The 21642-nt window shown below is 39.7% G+C and overlaps 1 protein-coding gene across 4 annotated transcripts in view; it reads left to right on the plus strand.

Annotated features, from left to right (window-relative positions):
- The window catches only part of EML4 (EMAP like 4), a 146837-nt gene extending 130412 nt beyond the window's left edge, over positions 1-16425 (plus strand). For all 4 annotated transcript variants that reach the window (XM_053973342.1, XM_053973341.1, XM_053973343.1 and 1 more), the window contains 6 exons: positions 1525-1613; positions 2770-2867; positions 6854-6941; positions 8180-8278; positions 12994-13124; positions 13587-16425. In XM_053973342.1, coding sequence (XP_053829317.1) covers positions 1525-1613; positions 2770-2867; positions 6854-6941; positions 8180-8278; positions 12994-13124; positions 13587-14051 — 970 coding nt within the window. In that variant the 3' untranslated portion in view covers positions 14052-16425. The remainder of the gene's footprint in view (positions 1-1524; positions 1614-2769; positions 2868-6853; positions 6942-8179; positions 8279-12993; positions 13125-13586) is intronic.
- The last annotated feature ends 5217 nt before the right edge of the window (positions 16426-21642 follow it).

Raw genomic sequence — 21642 nt, forward strand, 5'->3', positions numbered from 1 at the left:
AATATCTTGAATACTAAGCATAGGAGTAATTAAAGGCACTGTGGAAAAAAAGACTAACAAGATTCTAGCAAAAGTGTTAATATTGGTAAGAAAACTGAAGACTGAAGGGCAAGGTTAGTGTAAGGCAGAGCCACAAGGAAATAAATCAGGCAATAGAGCTACACATTACCTGTTTTCCACTGGTTCTGTCTGTCTTGCACACAGGTTATTCAGCAGTCCATGCCATGTGGGGTAGGGGGTTTTCTATGTGTATTTTGTTTAATTTCTTTCATGTGGCATTCTAACCACAAGCTGGTTTAAGCCATTGGGACCAGACTGCTTTCCAGATGCCTAGCTGTTGGACACTGGTTGAGCACGAGCTGGAATCTCATCTCCACCCATAGAAAGCAATGTGTGATGTTGTTCCTGGAGTTCATTTTACAGCTTTGTTGTGGAATAAATGGTCCTAGGTTTAGCAATGTTCCACTGAGTTCACTGCAAGACAGAGGGTGGAATTCCCTTGCTCATTTCCACAGTGTTTGAACTTGCCATTAGGGATAAAAACCTACCTGTGGCATATGTTCATGGCTGCGAGAGCTGAAGTTTGGAGCAAAGTTAAATTCTGAGTACAGCTCCAATGTATTAAGCCATATTGACACCTTCTGTTTTCATGATCTGTGTGTAGGAATACATATTTTTTTAAATGGTCGTTGTCTCTGTGTTGCTAATGTTCAGTATATTTAGGAGTTGGGTGGGCATCAGACCCGTTGAAAAATGCTTAGTTTCTGCCCATCTTGCACATCTTGCTCTCAGTGGCCATTTTGGTCTGTGTGCCAGTGAGTTTTTGTAAGCATCTCACAAGTGTCTCATAAACAATAAACTGCAGGTTAAAAGTCATTGTTAAAGAATAAAAAATGTAATTAATTACCTTAGCTATAAATCATCCGAGCAAGAAATATAAAATAAAATGCTAGGTTATGAACCGTCAAATTCTAGTGAATGGTTGGTTATTCCTTCTTACTTTAATAAAATTATTCATAGAGTTGAAAAGGATTGAGAGAAGAATACCAAGCTAGAATAGAATTTGTGTTTACAATGAGTACAGAAATGTTTTCCACTTACATCTACTACTTCTATTTTTTTTTTAACTTTGCTTTATAAAAATTGAAAGATCAGGTTTTTAAATCAAAACTTATCTTCAAAATAGGAAAGTAGAATGAAATTCAGCTTAAGGCTTAATGATGATAAGATGCAGTCATATTATCTGTTTGGTGGTATGTTTAATGTCCAGTAGATGTTTTGGTGATGATTACCATGTTCAGGGAAGGGGAAGAAATTGAATAGTATTTAGAATCTTTCATGTATTGTTCACTGAAACTTGTCTTGCTTTGTGAACCGGAAAAGTGTTCCATTAAAAACAGATGTTCTCTATGCTGCCCTTGAGGGGCTAGCATAAGATGATGAAGGCAGAGCAGTGGTTATGGCTCTTTTACTTGTTTTTTTGTTTAGTGAAAGTGATACTTACTGGAATTCTCCTCTCTCTAGGTGGTTTGTTTTGGATGCAGAAACGAGGGATCTGGTTTCAATACACACTGATGGCAACGAACAGCTTTCAGTAATGCGCTACTCAGTAGGTAGGCAGACTTGTACAGTCAGAATAATTCTGATAAACCAGTTGGGTGTCTGTTGAATAGTGTTAAACTAGTCCCCAGGCATTAGAAAAGGCACAGCTTTGAAAAAATTGTTTCAAATGCTTCGTATGTAACTGAGGATTTGCTTACGGATTTGTGTGTACTAAATCCTAGAATTTTGGAACGGCAAGCATCACCATCATCTTTCTCAGCCTTTTCTTCATGTTGAACTCTGCTGTCATAATAAATGCTAGATTTGGTCCCCCAAAAAAAGTTCTCAAATAGTTGGCAGGTTAACAGAACAGTCCATAAAAAGATTAATATTCTAGTGATTTTTAATATCCTTCTTAATTTTCAAGTTCATTAATGCAAACCCATAAAACTAAGCTCATGTCTGTCTGGAAGTCAGAGCTGTTTGTGAAGTGTTTGCTCTGGGATTACATGGAGTCCAAACCAGTGTTGAGTCTCCTCTTCAGACATGATATGACAAATAGTCAGAGGCTGACTCCTCTCTGTTAAAACAGGATGGAAGAATACACTTGTAAATCTTTTTCCTGTTTGCTTTTGGCTCACATGCCATGTCAGCAAGGAAAATGTTCCTCTGATGCTGCCGCATGTGCCAAGCACAGCAATTTATTTTAAATTGCTGCTGTTCATTGACTCTCAGAGGTGTTTGATTGTGATTTGTGGCAGTTCTTGTCTACATATATATTTTTTTAAAGGGAGACAAGATAGAATACAAAAATGCTTATAATGTTTGAAAATTCCACATCTTTGTATGTTTAGTGTTGATTTATTTGCAGTCCTCACCTCCAAAGTTAAGCTGTTCGTAGACTAAATACTCTTCTGCATTTTTATGATGCATAAAATTCAAGTCTGCCTGCTGTCAACAGCTTTCAGAAATCCGATGCAGTCTGAGGGTTCATATCCTGTCCATTGAACACTTACTCTAAAAAAAAGCAGAAGAACTTGTCCAAAAAACATACACACAAAGTAAACAGATACAGCTGAAAAGAAACATAATGTAAACTGATATGAATTCTTCAGTACAATTCATAAGTAGTTTAACCGAGACTGTAGTCTTAGCAATAAACCTGAAATAATTAAAATTCACAAAACAAACATTCTGTTTATTTATATCAAATATTCTGTGTTGTAGATGGCACCTTACTTGCAGTTGGATCCCATGACAACTTTATTTACCTCTACGTAGTAACAGAAAATGGAAGAAAGTATAGCAGATATGGAAAATGCACTGTAAGTTTTGGAGCATGTATAATCATTTACGTGATTATTACATCTTGTACATGCATTTTGATGTTATACATACATTTAGATGTTAAGCAGTGAAACTGTTTCTGGATTGATGTTTCTCCCTTTTGGTTATATGTTTTATAGGGTTTTTTCAGCATTTGTTTGATTTTAAACTTCAGTCTCTCATGGCTACTGCATCTCTTTGTGTGCAGTAATCACTTTGGCATCAGATATGACTAATTTTTCAGATTATTGCCTTTTTCTGAAATGGGAAATTAGCAGTAGAGATGGAGAAATGCCTTGTACCTATATGCTGAAACTTATTCAAGGAAAATATTACATTTTTTGGTGGGGATATTTTCCTTCTACTGGTAAAGTACTTCTTGAACTAACATAATAGTGGTGTAATTCCATTAGAATGTGTAGTCTTGGAGGCTGCAAATATGCATTGTTTTCAGTTGTAATTGTTACTGCTTACTACAAAATTTGAACTTAGGGATGTGGCCCTGGGTAAATAGATCTAAATGTAGCATGGGTAGTGGAGTTTGTTATTATTGTTACATTGGACGAGGTTGTCCCAGTGCTAAAAAGACAGACTATTCTTCTGTCTAACATTCTGACCTTAAGCTATCTTTTAAGATTAGTGAAAATATTTACATTAAGGACAAGTGAAACTTAATGAGATCTTCAAATTATGTCATAAGAATAGTTTCACCTTTGAAATGTGACACACACTAGAGCATTGGGGTCAGAGCAGCCTGTGTGCAGCTGTTGTGGGGTGCACAGGGCTTCAAGGCCAGGCAGCAGGCCTGGGTTTGCCCCATCCCTGCAGAGCCCACAGGGAGCTCAGACCAGGGCCCCAGTGGAGCTGGTAGGGATGGCAGTGGACATCTGCCCCTTAGTACAGCATCTCACCTCAACACTTATTTTTTAACCATAGAATATAAAATCACTCAGAGATGGCTAAGCCTAACATACATAATATTTAGTTTGCTATGTATTTCAAGGTCTCTGTGAGCTCTTTGAAGATATTTAAGATCATTTATTTCTATTTTATTATGTGTCTGGAGAGAGCGTATTGCAATTTAAACCAACATCTGGATGTCCTTCTATCCCACTGTCTTGGCAGGAAAGAGGTTTGTAAAAATTGGTGTGGGAGAATTGAGCATTGTTATACCCAGGCAGAAGTGTCAAGGCTTCAGAGCAGATTTCTGTTATCCTTTTCCTTTCAGTGTGAGTGACTGCGTGTAGAATACAAAATCAGCAGCATAGTTTGTGTCAGGGCTGAGCTCCCTGACCCTCCCAGCCGGTGCAGAAGGCAGCGATGTGGAGCTGCCTGGAGCTCACTGCGAAGCTGCAGATCCAATTTCACTTGCCCTGTGCTCCCTGCCAGCAGCCTGGCAGGCCCATACCAGCTTGATGCTAAGCAGGGAGGCACCCAGGCATGCTCAGGACCCGGAGCACTCTCCTGGCACTGCATCCTTCTGGCATTCTGTCATTCAGTAGCCTCACGGGTGACCTCCAAATAGTATGACTCAGTCCTCCTGGTAGTCAACTTCTGGTTGTTTCTTCCAGCTTGAATACATTATTTGAATTCTTTCAGAAGGATTTTATCTACTGAACCAGCATTAGCTGGTGCATAAGGGCTGTATGCCTGCTGTTAGGTTTAAATCCCCTCTCAGTCACAGCCAGGCATTCTGCTGCTGCTAGAGAGGCAAGTCTGTGACCTGTGGGCCTGTTTCCATAGCAAGGGATAGTTGGCTGTGATCAGAACTTCAGATGAGCCAAAACAACCATTTTGACTAGTGCAGCTGTTTTTTGCAGGCTCCAGCTATGCAGTCAGCAGTGTGAAGGTGTGAGCTGGGACTGAACTTGCAGCGTGTCAGCAGTTCCCGGGTAGCTGCTGCTGCGTCCGTTTGCCTTACATCAGAGACACTTTAGCAAAAGAGGAGCAAGTGCTGGGCATTTACCCAGAGGGGTGTGGGGTGAAAGCCATGCAGACAGCCACTCTGAAGTATTTGGTACACTGGGTTTAACCTGAAGCGATTAGTGTGCCTGTCCTAGAGGCTGTGGGCATTTTGAACCTTGCATCACTGAAGTCTGAAACAGATGAACACTGCCAATGGAGGAAGGAGTTTCCATTTAGTCAGATAGTTTTTGTAGCTGGTAATAATATGAATCATTCATTGTATATAAAGGTACAGAAAAGGAGGGAGTAAAATGTTGCCTTTTTGGTGGGCAGATACCAAAGAAAGATTTTAATAGAAAACGGGATCCTCCTATTGCAGATATGATAACAATGTTGTGTTCCAGTTCATCATTTGGTGATCACTTGCCTGAAGGGATTTTGCAGCCTGGAGCCCCCTGGCCAATTGCTTTGTTCCCTCCCCCCACCACCCCCAGGAATTTTAACAGCTGCCAAATGTCTGTCAGGATTTAGTAAATGACTGACCAATTCTTTTCCATGTTGGAGTTAGATTGCAAATTGGAAGACTTGGAAAATAAGGGAGGGAGAAAAAAATCCTAGCCAATTGTGCACTTTCTTTTTTTCATACTAGGTTTGCATGTCAGTATCATATGTCTCACCCATGACTGCAAAGCAGTTATGTCAATACACAGTTCCTCTGCTTGAGGCAGAGACTACTGCATAAGTAAACAAATCATAAAGGCCAGCTTTTCTCCTAATTGATTTTGCAGTCTCTCAGAGGACTGGAAACAGGGAGATGGGACACGGGTGTATTTCTACATGTAATTCTGGAAGCAATCAGAATCTCTTAGAGTTCTCTGTGGAAGAAGCTGGCATGGTGGGTGGCACAGCAGCCAGTGCAGAGCTTCTGAATGGCCCTGGTGTGGCTGCTGCAGGCTGTGCCAAGAGACCCTTTGGGGGGGCTTAGGGACATCTTGTTCATAATGCCCACTGAGGGAGGGACATGGATTGACATCTGTCAGTCAAGAATGTGACAGAATGGCTATGAAAGGGAGAAAATATATGGTCTTACAAGGGGAAAAGGAGCAGAAAGAAGAAATGGAAGGGTGTAAGAAGAAGAGTGACATGGATGTCACTTTTATTAATTTGCTACCCATGCTTCCTACCTTATTTAAATTTGTGGCTTCTCTGGAGCTTTTCATAGCTTTATTATTACTGTTATTATTACTCTTAGTTCCCTCAAAATAAGTTTGTGCATAGAAAAAATACTCTGTCCAGCTGCATTTGTCTTCTTGCTCAAAACCAAAGCCAGGTGCTTAACCCTCAGTGTGCTCTTAATGGTGATAACTAGACCAAAAGGTTTTGATTCCTAATAAAGCTGACCCACTGCCTGTAGGGCAGATGCCTTTCAAAGCTGGTACTAACATGGTGCAGTGCAAAAAGCACAGCAGAGCCTTTCAAAAAGCTTAGAAGCGTATTCTTGTAACACCAGTCCATGCTCTTGTACTTCTGCATGGTGGTTTTTAACCAAGGTATCCTAAGTTTTTAGGATGAGCAAGGGTTATTTGCATGAGTGTGCATGTAATGGAAGTTATTTTAAATGGATAGAGAAATAAAAAAATCCTGTCACTTTTTTGTTAGGCTCTAAAACTGTGCAAGTTACTTGTTTTTCACAGTTAGTAGCAATGCGTATGTTCCTAATTCCAGTACAAATTTGGGTTCATCTACATTTTAGCATCATGCCTTCTAGGAGTAAATCTTTCTGGAGTCCAAGAGGGCCAGGATTTACAAGGGAGAGTGGGAGAGGCACGATGCCCAGCCTGCATTTGTTTAGCTGTTAGCCAGTGTGGCAGTGGGACTGAGGAGCCTTTAAAGGCTCACAAGTGAATTGCAGCAGACCTGGGCCACGTGGGAAGGTGTTTTTTGTTTTTTTGGGTTTTGTTTTGTTTTGTTTTGTTTTGTTTTGTTTTCCTGCTAGCTCTCCCATCTGTGGGTGCAACTTCTGCTTCACCTTCAATTAAAATCAAATGTTTCACACTGATGTTACTTCATTCTTCTTCAGGGACATTCCAGCTATATTACACACCTTGACTGGTCCCCGGACAATAAATATATAATGTCAAACTCAGGAGACTATGAAATACTATACTGTAAGTATGAAATTAAATACACTGGAAACAGAAATATGTATTAGCTGTCAGAGTATTTAGAAAAGTGTGTTTGATCAGGACAGTACAAAACACTTACTGACAAAGGGACTGATTTGAACTTGTGTAACCTGATACCTTGATGTTATTCAGAGCCGTGTGTTACCCAGTGGCAATGCCAAATATAGCTTACTTCTTTACAAGGTCATAAATCAGTTTAACAGTGTAGAATTTACAGAACAAGTGGCTCTACAACTTGATGTTGGCCAAAAGTTCTGTAGATTGAAAATAATATATACAGTTGTCTAATTAGTGTCAACAATACCAGTTATTTTGGGGGAATAAAATAAGTGGGCCTGTGCCACAGTTCTCTCCTGGGATTTCTTGTTTGAAACATTATCTTGGCTGGTGGTGGTGAAATCTAAGAAAAGCAGTAATGCTACTTTAATGAATTGGTGGTAATAATGTTTATGTATTTGTCTTTTTTTAATATGTGAAAACATGAATAGAACACATAGTGGTTATGCCAGAAGTTCAACATCAGTAGTGCATATTAGACTTTCTTGAAATTGATTTTTTTAATCTTGTCTTCCTATGGCTTTAACTGGATCCAAGAGGATTGTATTTTTTTCCCTTTACAGGCAAGAATAGCCAACAGGTTTAAATATCTGTCACCTTAACATATTTTTTCTGCCTGTCACAGCTTATGTTTCAAATCTAGATAGTGCAGTCTATCAAAAGGTAGTGTTGGTGCTTATAATTTCATGTACCGTGACCCATTATTACCGGCTTGGTGTATTGCAAGACAATCTTTCCTTTTCTAGTTAAAAGTTGTAATGCAGTCTAAGGCTTCTCTGGCAGTATTTTTAAAAGTACAGCTTCCTGAATGATTTACTGAATTCTAACACATCAGTGGAGCTGGTAGGAAGAAGAAATTATTATATAACAGACTACATTAAAGCATTTTGTAGAGTTAGTAGCAGGGTACTCAAGTTGCAGGGAAGTGGTTTTGAGGTTATGCTATCAGAAGAGGAAAATGAGAAGTAAATGTGACTCATAAAAACCAAGTAAAGCTTCAACTATCTGGAATTTGATAAAGGTGCTGGTCTGTCTTTGCCTCTACAATTTATTTCCAGGTTGGATTTAAGGTGCATTTATTTACTGCATTAGCATCTCTTCAAAGAGCACCTATGGAAATAAAATTTTGCATTGCATAACTCATCATTCACTTTTTTTCACAGGGGACATTCCAAGTGGCTGTAAGCTAATCAGGAATCGTTCTGACTGTAAGGATATAGATTGGACAACGTACACTTGTGTGCTAGGCTTCCAAGTGTTTGGTAAGCACTGTTTAACTTGCTTTTAAGCTACTAACCCTGTGCTTTTGTGGTTTTGTTTGCTTCAATTTGTCATTAAAAGTACACTGTTAATGATTATTAAAGGATGGCCATGCGATCACAGACCAAAGTGACTGACCACAGTATTTGTCTGTGCTAAAGTGCACCAAGTGTTCTGTAGACAATGTACAATTGATTTCTATTTAGTTCTTGAAGTTAGGGGGTTGACTCTCCCACTATAATTTTAGGCTACCAATTATGGAGGCACTGAAGCAACATGTTTATATTTTAAAGTGCTCATATGGCACATGTGCATTCTCCTTTGTTTACCTTGTTTTGGGACAGGAGCAAGAGTGTTACAAGTGTAGGTTATAGTTCATAAATTAAAATTATGACAGCACTTTGATACCTGTAGTCAAAGGTGAGTAATATACTCTGTTCGTAAAAAATAAAAATGCTTTAAAGCATAAACAGATTTCTATCTAGTAGTTTATTTTTAAAATATACCAAACAATTTTAAAAAGCTGACAGATCTGCTTTTAATAGTACCATTTTAGACTGGCAAAATAGTTCAAATTGCTTTTGCTGTAGGCAGGTCTGTTGGCCATAAATGAGGAGCCCCTCTGTGAGGGGTATAAAAGTAAGGCTCAGCCTCCCAGTGAAGTTCTGGGACCAGGGCTGGGAACATCTCTCTTCTGCCACTGAGATCAGGCACCTGCCTCTGTTCTAGTCAAAATACCAAAAGCAAATAAATCAGCAAATTCTTTAGAGGTGAGGATTAGATCTACAAATCTGCTCTTCACAGCTACTAGAAGGTCAACTTTGAATACCAGCTTACATGCAGGATAGAAGAAAATCAGAGAAGTGTGAGTCCTTTCTGTAGCTTCTGACAGCTTTTGTGCATTTAAGGGCTGTCATGTGCTTAACGAGCAAGTAGCCTCAAAGGATTGAGGTTGGTGTGGCATATTGGTTGGGTGGAGGGCATTTGGTGCTTAATAACCAGGCATGATTTCCTTTTTGGATACCAAAGATCTGAGACAATAGGAAAAACAAAAAAGGATCAGAGAAGGAAGCTGACTAATTGATAGACTGCATGAATATTTCTGAGTTCTTTGGAGCTTGGTAGGTAGCAGAAAAAAAAGGAGCTTGCTCTTTCTGGAGCTAAATATTGTTGCTTATTGCTAGTTTGATAAAAATACTGGCTTCCATGAGGCTGAGAACTGTGAGCCAGACTGTGTATTTGCAGGTGTCTTTATTCAGTCTATCTGGGTGAAGTAGAAGCATCTCTTCTCAGTGATCTTACCACTCTGTACAACTTGCTGAAAGATAGTTGTAATCAGGTGAGGGTTGGTCTCTTTCTCCAAGCAGCAACTGACAGAACAAGAGGACACAGTCTTAAGCTGCATTAAGGGAAGTATAGGTTGGATATTAGAAAAAAGTTTTTCATGGAAAGAGTGATAAAGTTCTGGAATGGCCTGCCTGGGGAGCTGGTGGAGTCACCATCCCTAGATGTGTTTAAAAAAAGACTGGATGTGGCACTTGGTGCCATGATTTAGTTGAGGTGTTAGGGCATGGGTTGGACTCGATGATCTTGAAGGTCTCTTCCGACCTAGTCATTCTGTGAATTTCCTGCATCTCAGGATGCTTACATGATCAGAGCATCTCCTGATGCTCTGATCATGTAAGCCTAGGCTAACAAGGAATTGGACCACAGCAATCATTTCCTCACTCGCTTTGCTCCTGTGACTGCAGTAATAGTGCAGCACAAAAGCCTTTTCTAAAATGGAGTATCAGAAGATTCAGGAAAGGCCACAGAAAGTGAAAAGCAAAACGCTGATGCTAATATGATGTCTTTCACCAGGAACAAGGAAAACACTTTGTAAGGACTGCATTTTCCTTATGGAATAGGCTTGGAGCTGAAACATTCAACATTTTTTACAGAGTACTTACATCTACCAGAAACATGGAGGTAGCAGACTATGTTACTACTGAACTTTTGCCACTACATTTGGTAGTAGAGCAGACAGAATTAGGGCAGCAGCTCTCTGGAGTGAATCCCAGGGCTTTCCCAGAAGTGTCCTTTACTCCTGACCTAAGGAGGTGAGATGTGAGAGTGCAGAAAGAGTTTGGTTTCACATCTAGATCACTGGTTTGTCTTTTTAACAGCTATTAGATAGAAGCTGTTATTACTGACTGGGGCCAGGCTGGACATGAGCAGCTCCCATAACCACTGTTTTGAGAGACCATTTTACTTATTGCTTTGGAAGTGGTTAAGTCTCCTGATTCTGTCTACATTTTCTTTTGGATGAATACAAACTTCAACTTCTGAATTAAGATTAATTAGTTTCAACTATTCTCAAAATCTTCAGTGTGCCAGAGAACCTGGGCATGAAATAGATAAAGCATGTGATGGTATTCCAGGGCAGAACAGAATATATTTAAACTTCCTAGCCAAGATTCATCACGCCCTAATTTTATACTGTCTGCTAGTCTGACACCCTTTGCAGGATCTTAAAGTTATGGTTTGACCTCAGACAAAGGCAAGTATTTTCCCATTAAATCAGACAGTGCAGCTAAGCCAACCTATCAGATATTTGCTAATCTGGCAAGGGATCAGCTGGCTCAGGGATCCAGGCAAGCCAGGGGCTGCTCACTGATGTTCAGGAGAGAGGGTTAAGTTTGTGGGATTTGGGCTTTTGAGGGTATGTGTTTTACAATTCAGCTCTGTCGGTAGTGTGCCATAGGATCAGGCATCCCACTGTTGTCAGCAGGAGGGGGAGGATGGAAATGTGTGGTTTGGATGAGAACAGCATCACTCCTTTTGGCAGTTGCTATTACTGTTGGCTCAGCAGTGTAATCACTCTGCACCCCGAACACTTGAAGTCAGTCTGGGGTTTGCTGCACATTTCCCACAGTTTTGCCTGAACAGATTCTTTTGAGAGGCTTACTGCTGTTTAGCAGAATTTGTTAAAATTGAAGTGTCGCTGTTGTGCCTTATAATATAAAGTCCTATTACTTTGGGGGTTTTGTTATTTTTACAGTTATTAAGAATTTTTGCAGTTATCTTAGTAATTCAAGACTCAGTCATATAAATGTCTTGGATTTTTTCATGTTTGTCTGATGCATTGAAAGCAAATCCTGCTGTCTTATCACAAAGGGTTGCCTTACCTTTGGAGCAGCTAAAGGACTTGGTGAACATAAAAGATGTTTAATAAAAGCTTCAATCTTGAATATTAGTCCTTTTAATCTTAAATTAATAAGAAGAGGAAATTAAAAAGAAGAGGAAATTGCATAGTTCTTTGTCAAAGCCTGCCTAAGGTGGTAGCTGAAACTTCAGGCATTTATTACTCCCACATGATAACAGTATTTCATATATAGAATGAATGAGGAAAGGTAAAATTCATTCAGGTTGAATTACTTGAAAATTCTTAAATAGTATATCTTTTTCTCACTTTTATTTCATTGATGTGAGAGCACTAAAATGTTTCTGAATACTTTCCTAAGCACTTCATGTCTTTATTAGTAAATTACCTACAATGTAGCTTATTGGCATTGTAACAAGTTTAACAAACTGCCTTTGTTATTCTTCAAAGAAAATAAAGTTCTTACTCCACCCACTGAAGAATGGGAAAAAACAGCTTTAAAGTTAAACACTCTTTGCCATTTTGCTTAAAAACAAGAAGATATGGCAATTCTGAATTGGCTTTTTCTACTGTATAAAACAGTAGACAGCACATGGTTTTTATTATATTGAAGTCAGCAACTGTAAGGGAGGAAGAAGATATTTTCATATCTGATAATCAACAGCCCTCTTGGTGAATTTGACACAGAGTTTTTCGGGATGGGGGTGAAAATTCCACCTAGCTCCTAGACCTAATCAGGAATCTGAATCTGATTTTAAAAACATGGTACCTTTGGCATATCTTACAATCCCTTGCTTACCTGTTGCTCAGCTTTCCATGCCAATGTGAATTGTCTGTTTTATTATGGGAATCTCTTAATGTCTTGATGTTTTGTTAAAAGAATTTTGTTTAGAGTCTCCCCCACCCCAAATTTAATCAGTGTTTTTCATCTAGGAAATGTTGTTATTCTTTTGTCTAGACATATCTGTGTCATTCTTTTGACTTAAAATGATATTGAATTGTACTTAAGCACTTGACAGCACTTACATCTATGAAACTTGCACATGCTGGGTTTCTGTGCAGAGTATCATCAATCAGTTGTCTTCTTTGAATTACACAAATACTAAGATTTGAAGTACAAGAAGTCAAACAAATGAAACCAGAGAAGAAGCCAGTAGGACCACAATGTACAGTACCTGAGTTTGCCTTGTGCTTCAGCATCACTGTTGCCTTTAAAATGTCTGTGCATGAATGACAGTATTAAGAGTTACCAGTTTAGCAGCAAACTTAATCTAAAGATAAGGTTTAAATAAGACTGAGGTTTTGAACCTCAGGAAACAAATGTTAAGCCCAAGATGTTATCCTGGCTGAAACTGAGGGTTTGGGAGAACAGGGTGGGGGGAGCAGCATTAGCCTAGCAAAATATTGATGGCATTTAATGCAATGCACATTCCCTTTTCCAGCTGAATTTCTGTCTTACCTTTTGTTCATCTTGCCTTTTCTCACAGCTTTATAGATTTTATTTTTGTTCATGAATTGTCTGTTGATTTGTCACCAAAACCACCATTGCTGAATATCTGCTGTACTCTTTCCTAGGAGTTTGGCCCGAAGGATCGGATGGGACAGACATAAATGCCCTTGTCAGATCCCATAACCGAAAAGTGATAGCAGTGGCTGATGATTTTTGTAAGGTCCATCTCTTTCAGTATCCCTGTTCCAAGCCAAAGGTAAGTCTAGACCAGTCTAGTCCATGTGCTTGTTTACATTGCCTGAAGCTTTCCTTGCTTCCAGCATAGTTGTTTTAGAGCCTGACAGGCAAATACTACCAAGAACCCCCCATTAATTTTACATAGCAAATAAAAAGTGTAAAACAATATAAATATAAAACAATATACCTGAAAGAGAACTGTCAATAGTTACCCTTAAATTCTGGCGACAAGGCTTGATGCTTTGTGTTTGCTGGCCTTAATGTGAGGTCCATTACTTTTTCTATAAAGATCTAAATCTGTTCCAAGTTGCAAAGAAGAGAGGAAGTATTGTGGGAAATCTAATATAAATATAATTCCTTATTCTTTTGTGAACTAAGACCTCTCTTGAAGGGCTAAGCAAAAATATTAGTGGTTTTAAATTTCCGTATCATATGCTCTTCCAGTCAACATGTGATTTATCTTTCTGCTTGTTTTCAATAGGCCCCAAGTCACAAATACAGTGCTCACAGTAGTCATGTGACAAATGTCAGCTTCACCCATTGCGATGGTCACTTGATTTCAACTGGAGGGAAGGACATGAGTATTATTCAGTGGAAACTCGTGGAGAAGGTAACTCTGCCACCAAATGACATTGTCCTGGATATCAGTGCCACCAAAGTGCCCATCCCTGCCAGTGAAAACGCTGTGCAGTCTCCTGCACATCTCCCACAGCATTTTAATGAAATAAACCAAAATGAAAGCGTAACTGGCAGCTCTCCGGCTTCCTTGGAGAGCAACTTGGAGCAGTCTGCAGAGCACAGCGAGGAGCACAGTGAGGAGCAAAGCGAGGGGAGCAGCCTGGATCCTGCTGAGCCGAGCTACGAGGAGCCCTCCAACGAGCTGAGCGAGGAGCACAGCGAGTCCACGGTCACGGAGGAGCAGCAGGATAACTCACCGGTGTCTTAATGCTCCCAGCTCAGGTGGTTGTTGTTTTCCCGTGGTGTGCGTGCTTTCATTACAAGGGTGAGGGTTCAAATAGGGAAGAGTAGCTGAGATTCATGACCACTCCAGATTTTGAGTTTCAGTGAGATTTTTAGTCTGAGCTTCAGTTCAATGTGTGGAACCAATCCAAGGGCCTGGCTTGATGGTCTGTAGCAAGATCTGGTCGCAGTTAGTAGTGGACATTACTATAGATCCATTTCAGTTCTGAAATTGCTGTTAGGAAGTGGCATGAAATACATACTGGAAAAAAGGTTAGCTCTGAGAATTAACTGAAGTAGACCACCTTAACTATGTGGAAGTGCTTTCTAGAAGAACTGACCTAATGGGAAGCGCTGAGCTGTTCCAGCTGGGAAGCACTGTGCTGCTTTTTCCAGGTGCAAAGACAAACAGAATGAAAAAACCAACCAAAAAGCTCTTTGTAGGGCTGTTTTCCTTTATTTTTCCTTGAGAAAAATAGAGGAAAAATAATGTAACAATGCCACATGTATGGCAATGCCTTCTTGATCTAACACATATGCAATTTTCTAACACTACTAATTCCTCGTGGAGTCTGGATGTGTTCAAAGTTGGTCTGCCCTGGGTGCTGCTAGTTCTAAGGCAAATCCTGTTGAGGAATGGTGTCGACTGTTCCATTTTCACAGACTCTTAACTAGCAGACTAACCAAATACTGGCATGTTTCACTTTTCATGACCTGAAAGTTGACTTAAACTATAGGACATAATTGTCTCTTCAAAGAATTGCTTGCCTAGAGAGTTGGAAACTTGAGAGAATCTTTTACAGTGACTTTGATGTGAACAGCAGAAGAAGCATGACAAGAACACAGAAGTCAGATGGGCTCCAGAGTTAAACTTTAAGCCTTCAAGCAGAACTTGCTCCATCCCTAGTATGAAAAATATAAATACAGTTAACTTAAATTATTAAATTGGTGCTTAGAATTAGTAAGTTGATATTTTTTTCTTCTGAATTTTTAGAGGTAATTCTTAAAAATCATTAAACTGCAATCTCTACTTTCTGGTTTTTTTTTCCCTTGGCTCCTTTAGCAGTTGTGATATAAGCATACAGTAATTTAGATAATGATGTGATTTTTTTTGTTTTGTTTTCCCTAGACTTGCTGATCTATTGTTTTTGTGATTTTATTTCCACCCCACCCCTCCCCAGGTTGCTCTAAGCCATGCAGCTCTCATGTGGCTATACCTGGCCAGTTACGGGATATCTTGGCATTTGTTATGCATTTGGAAAGTACATTTTTTTACAAAGTTTGTCAGATAGCTGCATTTTTTTTCTTAAGTGCATACATTTCCTACTTTAAAAAAGATATAGATTTACTGGCAGATATCCATTTCCTATGTACTTGTTTATATTTTGATTACATAGAATTTTCTTTTTTAACTTGCTGCATTGTGCTGGTATTTTAGTTCTTAGTTAGAATATCATGTTTAGAAACTTTGGATGAGTTCATAAGTCTTAATTGTGCAAACGTTTACGTGATTGTGCCATTCCAAAGTGCATCAAAACTGTCATTCCCTTACTAGTATCTTCTCAGGAGAAATGCTACAGATCAGGTATTTAGTCATCATTTGGAAAGATAAAAACAAATGGACTCCCAAAGGACATTTAGAACATTTATATATAAAATATATAAATATATATATACACACATATATATATATAGAAAAAAAAATATCCTCTTGTTTACAACAGTTCCAGAGAACCTCAAAGTAGTTCCCTTCAGCTGGAGGGAGATACAGATTCCAAGCAACCCATCTGTTTAAACTGTGCTCTGTACATAGTTTTACTGGAGAGCTCTAGTATGCCTGACTTGCAAATTTGCCAAATAGCAGCAGTGGAAGATAAAGTTCATCAGCTCATCAAAGTTCTTGGTTACAAGTGAGGAATATGCTGTAGGTTTAGAAAATAATCTTAGTAAAGGAGAAGGGATAGTAGAGCTAATGAAGCACAGAGAGCTCTCTGTCATTTTTATGAACTCCACATAAGCAACACATTTCTCTTTGGAACATCTGTCACCTGGGGTTGCCATGTAAGTGAGAGTTAGGAGTTGTGATATTCTTGTGTAGTTCAGAAGACTCTACTAATATGCAAAAAGCCTTACAGCTTTCAATTGCTGGCAACTACTGTTTAACAAATAATTAAATCTGTGATAATGGATGGAAATGGGATTATGTAACTGTAGATGTTTTAGAAAAATAATTGTGAATGAATTATGATTAAGAGTGTTTCATGTGAAGATGTTTGAGCCATTTCTATCTATCATGCATTCCTGTCTTGAGGCAGAAAACTTTGAAGATTAAAAAAAAATAAAATAATCAAAATAAAATATTGCAGTGTCTTTCTCCATATCTGTTCTGGTTCCTTCTGTACATAAAGTGGATGCTGTCATCATAGTTGCAGTGTCAGGGTCTGTGATTTTGAAAGAACTCTCTCAACATATGCTTTTTTTTGAAACCTCCCAAGCTGTCTAAAAATAAGCTAACTCAGCATCATGTATAAAATTGTCAGATCTAAATATTGCTCTTGTTTATGTCTCAAAAGTTCTATGACATTTCCCTTTTTCACGAACAGCTGGCATTATCCTTCTGTAGCTAATTGATAAGTGACAGAGTGTTATAAACAGGTTTTTGTCCTGCTACAAAGTGCAGTCCACCTTCCAGGGTTCTGCCCAGAAGATTTCTTCTCGAAGTCATGAGAGAAGTGCAAACTTATTTTGGCTAAAATGTATTAAATACCAGAATGTTTCCCCATTCCTCATAGTCTCTGTCCAGCTGCAGGTGCAGAAGGTCACAATATGCTGAATATATTCCTTGTGTGAGATTCCGTCTTTTCAAAAGCTTTGAATCATTTGCATTTCTTGCGTCTGCTTTCTGTCCTTCACAAAGGGGAGGATGAGGTACAGAAGGAAGAAACCTGCAAGATAGACAAATACCTCATGTTTATCCTCACTTAAAGGAAAAGCAAACAAAAACCATCATTACCACCTCGAGTGGAACTGGAAACCTCAACTCTTCTTTTCCACCAAATTGTCAGGAGAATGCTGACACCAGGAGAACACAAAGCAGATGTCTCAAGGTCATGCTCTGCTGCTCCCAGCACACCTGCAGCTGTGCAGTGCTGTGCTTTTCTATGCTCTGTTCCCTTTCTCTCCAGCTTGAGGCTTTTGCTACCTCTTTTCCTGGGATTCTCAGTAAGGAAGGAGTCTTCCTGAAGACCAGGTATGGTCTTCCTGAATGCCCACTCTCATCACCTGGGACAGCAGCAGCTGCTGTCAGTTCAGGAAGCTGCAGTGATGCTATTTGTTCTGTGGAGATGAAGTTCAGGGTGGAAGCACCACTGAAGGCATAAAACTACATGATGGAAAACTTAAAGGCCGTATTAAAATGTATGTATGGTTTCATAGTAAAACACTGGAAAGTTAAGGAGTGCCTTGCTTATGGATTCCTGCAGTCTGCATCTATATGGATGAATCAGATAAAATGATACTGGGTTTTGTGAATATAACCACAAATCCTTATGGGATTTTTTTTTTTCCCATGGAAGTTTCAGGATAGGTGAGGAACAGGCTGGGGATGTGGATGGGTAGTAATTAATGATGAGTTTCTTTGGTTTGATCTTGCTGGAATTCTTATATATATATATATATATATATGTTATATATATTTGTTATATAAATAACAAGTACTAGTTTTTGCATATGATGCACATCAAGATCTAGCTTCTTACTTTTTAAAATCGTCCCTAGAAAGCAATGATTCTGGTTTTGTTTATGAAAATGAGCAAAAATTATATTTTGATTGTAAAATTTATTAGTCTGCACTGAATAATATGCTGTATTTTCTACTTTGTGCTTCACTGCATAAGATGTGAATGTTTCCTTCAGTTCAGTTGTAGTATTTCAGTTGAATCAGGATTTAGTAAGTAGAATGTCCTTGTGAAATTTAGGCTTGGCCAAACCAACCAACCAAAAAATTCTCATTTTCACAGCCTCATGCTAATAAAATGTGGGCTCTTGGCAGTGGAAGGGTTACTATTACATGAGATGGATTTTACTTGAGAGATGTTTGTGCTGCATGTTTGCTTTCCTCCTGAACAAGTCCAAGCCCATTGCCTAATCTTTATTTCTGACAGATGTTTTATGTACTAATACTTTAATCAACTGAGAATGAAAAACTGCTTAGAGTAGGATTATACCCTTTAGAACCCTGGCCAGGGTACACATTTTAATGTATTTAATATGCATGGAGTGGCTTTGTGTGCAGATACACGTATGCAAACATCAAATGGATAATGGATATGGGTGCTCTAGGCCTTTTTTTTTTTTTTTTTCCTGGCTTGGAAGGGAGATGTGGATGATTCACAGTTAATTAAGAAGGTTTAGGAGCACAGAAGCCTTCCCAACAGAACGGTGAGGCAAGAGGATTGAGAGAGGAGAGGCAATGGTGGAACTGGTTTTTACCAGAGGTGTTTCCTACGCTGGTTCCCCACCACACACCCCAAATTTCCCTCTTCTAGTTTTTGTCTGTGTGCTAAAGTCTATAAAAACTTTTCCCTTCTGTTGGATGTACTGGTTGGTTAAAAGGTGGGTTTGAGAAAGGAAGTTTATGGAGATTTTGGCTGGGTTTTACTTTTAACAATGATTCTAGTAAACAGCTTTCTTCCAAAAAGTTCTTCTAGAGAACCAAAATCTAGAAACAGCCTACATCTTTAAGGGATATGTATGTCCTCGTGATTTTTACAGCCCAGTATCCTTTTCAGAAGGGGACCTCTGGACACTTCCCAGCTCTCACCAACCAAGTGATCTCCAGCAGGGCTGTGCCTTGTCAGCAGCCTCTACTGTGTAGCTCTGTGTGGGTCACATTATTTTTGCTCTCAGGTAACCACCACACTTGTCGGTTCCTCGTAAAAAAACCCAACTTTCTCTTAAGTTCCTGGAGGCTGTCTGAATCATAGCCAGTTACCTGGCTGAAGTCCCAGCTTTATCTTTTGATAAGTGCTTTTAGGTTCCTGTTTCTAGAACATGCTTTTGTCTGGTGACCCAAGTGCTCCAGAGTGCTCTTGGTCTGCTCTGTTCCCTCTGTGGATGTTCCAGCAGTGCCATGTTTCTGTTGTGCATTGCTTGTGTTGCCAGTTGACCTTGCTCTGAATCCTCTGTCACACAACACAAGGCTCCTCACCCTGCCTACGTCACTGCCCTCCCAGGCTGCAAGCAAGAGGTGACTTTTGCTTTGAGTGCTGTTTAAGAGTTCTTTCAGCTTCCTTTAGATACACTCTCGTCAATCCACTCAGCATCTGTGTGTGTGTCCCATTTTTATCCCCTTCCACAGCTCTATAAGTGATCAGTCCTTGCGCTGACAATGTCTTTTTTCCTTTTAAAGTCTATTCATACCCTGCTATGCACCTATAGCTGCATACAGGAAAATCACAGAAGGAGAAGGTCATAAGCTGTGTGCATCAGACAACGGATACAGCTTCAAATGCTATCCAAGATGTAAGTATGAAAATCCCTGGAATTTTGTACTGTGACAATGAGTGTCTCTGGTGTTGGGAGGACACTGGCAATGGAACTGGGAACTTATAAAACTATGTATTTCCTGAGTAAAAGGAGCTTGGATAAACCTCAGTGTTGTTGCTTCATCATGGAGGCTCACCTCATAGTTCGGGAAAACAAGCCAAAAAACCCCAGAAACAAACAAAATTATAACCAAAGCTTTTGGCTTTAGCAGAGCGGGCAAAAAGTTTTCCATCTGACAGCAAAAGCAGAGGGAGCAAACAGAGCTGTGAAGTGTGTTCACAGAGCAGCCCACTAACTGTATGCCAAAGCTGCTCTTGCTACATTTCCTCTGGTCCAGAGGAAGAGCAGCATCCCTTTATGGGTGGGCACTCTCTCTCCTGCTACCCTGGGCAGAATTTCTGTGGAAAAACCTGTTTCCAGCATTGTGTTGATTAGAATTTTTACTTGAAGAACCAGACAACACAGAATTGAGAGCAGAGGGAGAGTCAACATCTTGTCCAGACACAGGTGTCCTCCATTGCTAATGCTAAACAGAGATTTTTCATTACTATCTAATGTGAAATGGCTGTTGTATAGACAGGGCTTCTGAAAGGATCCCATTTGCCCCAAGTTTGGCAAAGGGAAAATGAAATGTCCATTGAGCATGGAAAGCTGGGTTTCTTATGTCAAAGGTTGTAATGCATTTTTAGATTGATTCACAAATCAGGAGATCTGCAGTTCCATGGGTTTTCTGCCAGCTGGGAGGAAACAGATGTGGAGCATTTTAAACTTTTAAAAAAAGCATACCTATGAGGGATTTTTCATGACAGATGTCCATTCCACCCTTTGCCAGGGCCATATGGATCTGCTTACATTATATTTTGTGGGGGTGTTCATAGAAATTCTGCTTATGTTGGAGTATTTTGTATTAGAATCAGTAAGTCTCTAAAACAAAAGCCCACAAACTGCTTGAACAGCTATCTTCCAAATTGCTCTCTCAGTGGCCTTCCTAGGATTGTACCTCTGAAACATCTTTCCTTGAGTAGACCTCTTGCTCTGATAGATTTTCATTCCATTATACATAATGTTTCAGAATGTTTTTTCTCTCTTAAGAATAGGACAACCTTCCAGGTTATTTCCAACAATTAAATCAGAGTCGTTCTCCCTAACAGCAAAGAGGGGAACAACTTCAGCTTGCCTAGGACTCGTATCTTCAGAAACTTTTGACCAAGGCTTCAGCTGTCCAGGTGATGTTTCTCTGTACTGGTGCTGCACTTGGAGTCTCCATGGGCTGGCTGTGTCCATGGGCTCATCTGTACCCCCTTTGGGAGTGACAGGTGGCTGTGCAGACTCTTCCACCCACCACTCCATGGAATGCTGACGAGGTCACGGTGTTTTGGTGAGCCTTGCCAAATGGTACATCATCATTGCCAACCCAGGTGGTGTTCCTGCAGCAGTTTCACTTCCTTGGATGGCTTTCTCCTGGAGTATTTGCAGTTTAGCCACAGCATGCAGGCTATTGCAATCCATAAATTTCTCAGAAAGGGAAAGGAGAGGGTTTGTATGCAGCCTTCTCATTTACTGCTTTGATTTTATTTTTTTCCTTCATTCTTCCACGGATTTAAATCTGTTTGACTGGAAATGAGTGAAGGAACAGATCGACACAAAGACTGATGCAGATTTGACTGGAAAGTTTGTTCTTAAGTTCCCCCCATCACTTTGGAGCCTGACCAACATTAGAGATTTTAATGTCACACATAGCGTGATAGAAATTCTGGCTTAGCTGTGCTGTAAGAAAAGATCAAGTGGAATGATGGCCTATGTCCCATTTTTGGGTCCTGAATTATTGCCAATTATAATATCTCCTGCTGCAAGCGCTGTCTCCCCAGAATCGCCCTGTGGGAACTGATCATAACTCTGCAGCAACAAGCAGAAAGAGGGTTTGTGCACAGGGGGAAGGGCTGCAGATGGGGAGAGCTGCCATAAATGGCTTAGCTGACAGTCCAGCTTTTTGCTGAATTGAAAACTTTTCTCACTGGAAATCATGGGAA

This window comes from Vidua macroura, chromosome 3, assembly GCF_024509145.1.
Source record: "Vidua macroura isolate BioBank_ID:100142 chromosome 3, ASM2450914v1, whole genome shotgun sequence".
Classification (NCBI taxonomy): Eukaryota; Metazoa; Chordata; class Aves; order Passeriformes; family Viduidae; genus Vidua; species Vidua macroura.